The 7,124-nt window shown below is 37.3% G+C and overlaps 1 protein-coding gene across 1 annotated transcript in view; it reads left to right on the top strand.

The window, feature by feature from the left end:
• LOC144237850 (gamma-taxilin-like) overlaps positions 1-6,877 on the top strand; it is a gene marked incomplete at its 3' end in the record, with an annotated part of 27,432 nt that extends 20,555 nt beyond the window's left edge. Inside the window, 3 exon segments of the mRNA XM_077771575.1 lie at positions 2,494-2,664; positions 4,098-4,292; positions 6,758-6,877. Of these exon segments, the coding sequence (XP_077627701.1) occupies positions 2,494-2,664; positions 4,098-4,292; positions 6,758-6,877 (486 nt within the window).
• Positions 6,878-7,124: the final 247 nt, after the last annotated feature.

Genomic DNA, 7,124 nt, shown 5'->3' with positions numbered 1-7,124 from the left:
TTTGACAAATGTATTTAGTGCTGCTTTGTTAATTGTATTCTGACTGCTCTGACTTAACCTTGTCCTTTCTTCCACTCTTGCTTTGTTCCTGTGCGATTTGATGGTGCCCTTAAGTGTTATGCTTGATTCTTATCTCTTTATGTATATTATCTACCATGGGTTTTTGCTTTGTGGTTACTGCGAAGCTCACATGAAACAAATTACATTGTTAAGCATCTGATTTGGATTGGTAACAACCTAAATTGGAACTCATTTTTATACTCTATGTTTTAATCAGCTCCAATTGTTTTATGTTTTTATAGTGACAATTTGTATGTTTTGTATTCATTAACAAATTTTTGTAGCAATAATTGTTTTTAGTTCTTTTGTCTTACAGCCTTCATCCTAGCTTTCGTACGTGAATTAACCCCTCATCTTTACGTTAGATTAGTGTAGACTTTGCATTAGATTTATGTTAGATTAGTCGAGGTATTTACACTTAACCTTGAGATTTATAGTTTCATGAATTTTCCAGTTACTAATTCGTACCCTTGCTTTCAGCTTAAAGGTAAAGTTCTTTTAACATTTCTCTTAACGTTGCTCCAGGGGTGATGGACTCCTCTAGCCTTTGCCTATCTGGAAAACTCTTCCTTTAATTCTGAAGGACAGCATTTCCAGTTAGATATTTTCGTTGCTAGTTTGTTTCTTTGTTTCTCCTCTCTCTTTACTTTGTATGTATTGTGCCACTGACTTCTAGCCTGGAAGCTAGAAAAATAGCTAATTTTTCATAGCTTCTGCTGAAAAATCTGCTGATCATTTCATGGGGATTCCCTTGTACATACAGGGTGTGTTTGTTTGTTTGCTTGTTTCTCTTGTTGCTTTTACACTCTCTCCTTGTGTTTAACTTCGAAAATTTAGTTAATATGTGTATCGGATGGGTCTCTTTGACGTGTTGTTTGGAACACTCCAGGCTTTCCATGTCTGATGTCGATATCCTTCCCTAGATTTGGGAAGTTCCAAGTTACTGCTTCTTCAGATGCGTTTTTTGCCCCTTTCTCTATATTGTCTCCTTCTGGGACCTTCATTATGCGAATGTTGGTGAAGCTGATGTGCCTTAAAGCTGTTTTTAATTCTGTTTTCTTTTTGCTCCTCTGATTCAGTGAGTTCCACTGCCTTGTCTTCCACTTCACTGACTCTTTCTTGTGCTTCATCTAATCTGCTGCTCAAGCCTCTTTTGCATATATTACAGTTCAGTTAGTGTACATGCTGCTGTGACTACTATTTGAATATTTTTTTGTAGTTTCTGTTAATTTTTTGTAATCCACATGTTGTTCGTCTGTTCCTCTCCCAGGCTTGGTGAGCATCTTTAGGGTTGTTAATTTGAACTCCCTTTATCAGGTAAATCACTTATCTCTCTGTGTCAGTAAGGTTTTTTATCTGAGGTTATATCTTGTTCTCATTTTTGGAACATATTCTTCTATTTTCTTATTTTGGTTGATTGCTGCCCTTGTTTCTATGTATTAGATGCAAAGGCCATCCATCTCGGTCCTGAAGCAGTGGCCTTATGTGGGAGATAAACCTTGTCATTCAACGCTGCCTACCCTAGCTCTTGATTTTTATCTCAAGCTGCCGTTGACTGTTCGCACAGCCTACATTAATTTCAGGGGCTCTCCGAAGCTGAGGGTGTGTCACTCTCCCAAACGGGGCTGTCTGGCACTGAGATTCAGGCTGATCATAAGCCAGATGCTGCAAAGGCAGCAGCTTTCAAAGTATGCAANAGCCATCTGGCTATCTGTCAAATATGTAAATTGATTGCAATGGTGCCTATCTTCTGGGGCTCTTTTTTGTTCATTTGATTATCATTAATGTTTATCAGCTCAGCATCTAGTACCTAGTCACGTCAGTGTAACATGTCATCATTAGCGCAGTAGGGTAGTCACTTAAGAGCTGCATCACCAGTAATTTGTTATTAGTATTAACCTTAAAGAGTTCAGTTCTAATAGGGATAATAGTGTTTTTACTCAGCATCTGGTATCTGAGCAGTGGGAAGGAAAGGAGAGAGGTAAGAAAGGGGAGTGGGAAAGAAACCTGTTTGGTTACAGATAATTTGTGTAGAACCTATAGCCAGTTTAAATATGCCATACTCATAGTCCATAGTAAGATTCCAAGCAAANTGTTCTCATACAATGGAATAACGTGCTCAAGGTCCAAAATTGCCTTCTTTTCACAAAGAGCTGCTTCTTTGTCTCAATAAAGCAGTTTTTCTATTTCTTGTAGGAAAGTAAAACCAGATGGTGTTCATTCATGAGAAGTTTTCCTAAAATACCTATTTGATTTTTAATTAAATATAAGTTGGTTTTCTAAATACACTAAATTACCTGCATACCGTTTTATATCTCAACTGAAGAAGAGAGTAGTAGAAAAGTTTCCGTGACTGTAATTCCAATTTTGCCTCCTGTAACTCAGAGGTTCTTACTTTATTTTCTGAATATATAAAGTACTTGTTAATTTTAGCTGGAGGAGAGCAGGAATGTTCAGAAGCAAATGAAGATTCTGCAGAAGAAACAACCCCAGATCATGAAAGAGAAAGTTCACTTGCAGAGTGAGCACAGCAAGGCTATCTTGGCAAGAAGCAAACTGGAGTCTCTTTGCCGGGAACTTCAGCGTCACAATAAGACATTAAAGGTGAGTTGGTTCATTTTTCTGTCTTCAGGAGATTGTTAGGGTGAGTTTATAATCACTGTGTATTTGTTTGAAGTAAATCCTTGCTTTACCTTACTTGGTTGTAATAATGACAGCTTGGCATTAAGCCCTGGGGACACTTGATCCAGTAGGTCAGGTTCCTGAGCAGAGGATTTCGTTGGGTCCCCAATATACTACCTTCAGTGTTTGTTTGTTTATTTCTTCAGCTTTTCCTGGGTTAATGGCCACATGGGAGGCCACTATAAATCTAAGACTCTGTCTACCCAACTGTTAATTTCAGCTTCAGGAAAGAGTTCTGTAATGTACCTTATACTTGATCACAGGGAATCTAACGGCATGATGTTAATGTTCATGGTCCTCGTCCTTAGTAAGCTCAGGATTGCCAGAAATTCTTCTGATCATTAATGTAGTTGATTACCATGTCCTTCGTGGTGATGAAGAAATGAAATACTTAGCTGAAATGAAGAGACTGGCAGTAACAGACTTGAATCAGAATGAGTTTAAGGAGGAAAAACAGATTGCAGAGTCCTAGAGTGGATGCTAACCGGCTAGTCTGTCTAACTGTTCTCTTCCCATCTTAGGCTACTGCTAAGTACTACAGAATAGCACTTATACCTAGGTTGGTTACGTATACATATATGTAAAGGATTCTCATCTTCTCTATGTATATAGGAAGAGGGAACAGTTATTAAGATTTTATAATTTGTTGAAGGATAAAGAACCAGAGAGTCTAGAAGGAATCTGCTTTTTGAATGGGAACATGTCTGCCTATTCCTCACAATACGTAAGCAGGTATGAATGAAGTAGGATCTCCTGATCTGGGGTGAGGTTTGTTTGTTTCTTTGTTTTTCTCTAGAAGACTTAAATTTAGATTTAATAAAAATGTATTTCCCTTCACCTTTTTCAGTGTAACGTTTTGATCAGACTGATAGTTGTTTAGGTAAAGGTCTTTTGATGCTTGTTTTCTGGGAAGGATTGAAAGTAAGCTTTTATTTTTATCTTTTTTTTTAATTTAGAAAGTTTTTTAAATGTTTATTTAATNTCTTCAGACTGACCTAGGGCCTAGGTTCCCTGCCAAACCAATGAGGAGAATAGTTGGGAAAATGATGAGGAAGAATCTGACTGTGAGGAAAAATGCCATACTTGTACTTTGGGTAGTAAGGTCTGCGTAGTCAGACCTACACTTATTTTGTATCAGGTCAGTTTCTTTCTCCCTGATTCATGTAGGTAAGAACTATGCTTTTAATCAGAGATTTCTGGTCGTAGATGAAGAGAAGGTACCTTTGCTGAGAACCAACCGTTGGGGTATCATTACAGGAACCCACATAGCAGCAACATTTTTAAAGCACTTTCTGTAGAAATTTGTACAACACATGTAACATAAATTATTTGGATATTATATGCTGGATAAAAAGGAATAAAATACACAGCAGGCACAAGAAGAGGAAGAACATCGTAGAGAAGCAACTGCACGTTTCCAGTTTACATTAAATGAAATTCAAGCACAGCTGGAACAGCATGACATACATAACGCCAAACTGCGCCTGGAAAACACTGAACTAGGAGAGAAGCTGAAGAAGCTCATTGAACATTATGCACTGAGAGAGGAGGTAAAGGCGTCTTGTTTATTTATATGGCATCTTGTTATTATGAAAAACTTTTCACCATTATTACTAAAGACTATTGTTGCCAGACAGTATTTGAGGACTTTTGTGTATGCACAGTAGCAAACAGTCAGGAATTTATTAGGAAAGTAGTAGGCACAGTGTGAACTAAAGGATTGATTGGGATCATCACTGATGACCCAGAGATCTGTGGATTTGGATACGTGAGGTATGCTGAGTGGTACTTGTTTTCCACGGGATACTGGAAGATTACGAGTTTAGCATAGCGGTTGTTGTTTTCTTTTTTCTTTTTTAAAATTTTTAATGTTTTATTATTTATTTCTGAGAGAGAGAAACAGCATGAGCAGGGCAGGGGCAGAGAGAGAGGGAGACACAGAATCTGAAGCAGGCTCCAGGCTCTGAGCTGCCAGCACAGAGCCCGACGCAGGGCTCGAACCCATGACTGTGAGATCATGACCTGAGCCGAAGTCTGATGCCCAACTGACTGAGCCACCCAGGCAACCCCGGTTGTTTTTTTCAAATCCAGTCAAAGAGTAAATAAGTATCTGGCACCCAAATATCGAATATCTCTGACTTCCATGATAATATATCATAAATCTATGATAATACAACCCAGAGTACCATTGCATTTTACCTAGTATAACTTTTGGGGAGAAAAACAAGAAACTTCTTTTAACTAGACATCTAGCGTTCTTCGTTGCCAAAAGACACAGTGAGTTAAGAGCTTATAGAAATCATTTTTGGCTGCAGACCCCCATCACTGCAATTATTTTACAAGCTAATCTGGAAGTTCTGTGGTGTCTAGCTTAAAAAGGAAATTGGTGACAGCATTCTCCTTAATTGTCCTTACCTTTCTGACCTCAAGTGTATAGGCTAAGAGCCTTTGGGTGTTCTGAAGGGTACATTCCCTGACTTTGTTGTAATGTAAGGGCAGTAAATGTCCGATTATGTGTGTTGAACTCCTTAATAGNACTTACAGTTTTACTTACAGCCTTTGAAAACAGTATAAAGATTGTGAACATTTTTCCTGACCATTCCCCTTCATTTTTAATAGCAAATCTGTGTTCAAGCAAATCCAAGATGTCATATTATTTCAGCCAGCACTACTTGAATTTATATCTTGCAATGACAAGACTCTTTTAAAGCAGAATCACAAGACCATTTTCACACCAAAATATTTAATAATGATTACTTACCCAAACCCCCTTTGTCATTGCTCATGTTTTTCTCTTCCCCAGTCCCCTTTTAAAAATTCTTTGAATCAGATCAAAAGTTTATACATCTCATTGGTTGTTATGTCTCAAGCCTTTTTTTCATATGTAGGTTTCTCTCTGTTTTTCCTCTTACAGTGCATTTATTGAAGAAAATACTGTGAGGCCTATAGAGTGGACTGACTTTTCACTAGATTTGTTTTATAAAGTCCTCATTTTCTTAATTTTTTTTCATTTTGTGTTTCAACAAATGACACTCGACTTCATTATTAAAGTGACAGATTTTTGAAGTGTATGTTCAAGTCACATTACCTGTGAGTCTTGTTTGTTTTAGGTATGAGAGAAGTTTTTCCTGTGGGGGTGGTGGTGATGGTGGTCAGAATATAATTTAATGATATAACCATATTATTTTCAGTCAAAGATAAATGTAATCACCTCTTAAACTTAATTAGATTATATAGTATAAACTAGCATTTCTTCCTATCACATGGAATATTGAAACTAAAAAGTTTTAATGTTTTTTCATCAGAGAAGGATGTTCTGATGAGTTTAGTATACAGAAATACTACTTAACAATGTAGTTTGGATATGACAATGATCTCTTTTCTTACCAAGGCTAATATGTTCCAGACACTAAGCATGTTAAATATTTTAACCATTGTATTGATTTTTACAGTCACTTTGGGAGGTACATGTGTGGTTGTCCACCTTTAAGGATAAGGGAACTGAGATTCGTCAAGGGGCAGAATTTGTCCAGGGCTATCCACTAAGTATGGATTTGACCCCAGGGCGTTCATACCATTCTATCATACTACTGTCTACACTAAGAAATTTGGGGAAATTTAATAACAAGAAAAAATACCCATGAAATGTGTGTGTGATGAATGGTTTCAATAGTTTGATGTCCTCAACCCATCTTTTTTTCCCTTTTCTTGATAGTTGAAGCCTAATTTTCAATGTAGAGCAGAAGCAGGCAATACAAGGCTGTTGATTGGGTTAGACCCCATCAGCAAGGATGGTCTCAGATTAGTAGCCAGAGGGAATCATATCTGCAGGTGCAGAGTGGTTTGCAAGGTGATGTGAGTAGGTGCTTTTGCGTGTACAAGAACAGAAAGATCCAGTGTAATTAGTTATGGTGGTATGAGCAGCAATAAGAGGGAAGCAAGTTATTGTAACATGAGTTATATCTCCTAACCCTTTTTCATTAAGTGATGGAAGAAATTTTTATATTCTCTACAGCATATTAATAAAGTGTTCAAGCATAAGGAACTGCAGCAACAGCTTGTGGATGCCAAGCTTCAGCAAACAACACAGCTCATAGAGGAAGCTGATGAAAAACACCAAAAGGAGAGAGACTTTGTAAGTTCTGTGTCCTAAAAACGGTATTCCCATAATTGCAAACAAAATGATTTAAGACGTTAAATTCATTCAGTATTTTACATAGACCTGGACATGCAATACAGTTTTGAATCTCAAGATGTTAGAATACATTCGACTCTTCATTCCTGGTAAAATTTTCTTATAAAACATAGACTTGGAATATTAGACCAAGTTAGTGGAAAGACTTGAACGTGGTGATTTTATCATGGGTACACTATAACCTAGA

Source organism: Crocuta crocuta, unplaced genomic scaffold, assembly GCF_008692635.1.
Source record: "Crocuta crocuta isolate KB4526 unplaced genomic scaffold, BGI_CrCroc_1.0 scaffold1678, whole genome shotgun sequence".
NCBI lineage: Eukaryota > Metazoa > Chordata > Mammalia > Carnivora > Hyaenidae > Crocuta > Crocuta crocuta.
Note: the sequence above shows the minus strand (reverse complement) of the source record. Positions and strands in the feature narration are given on the sequence as shown.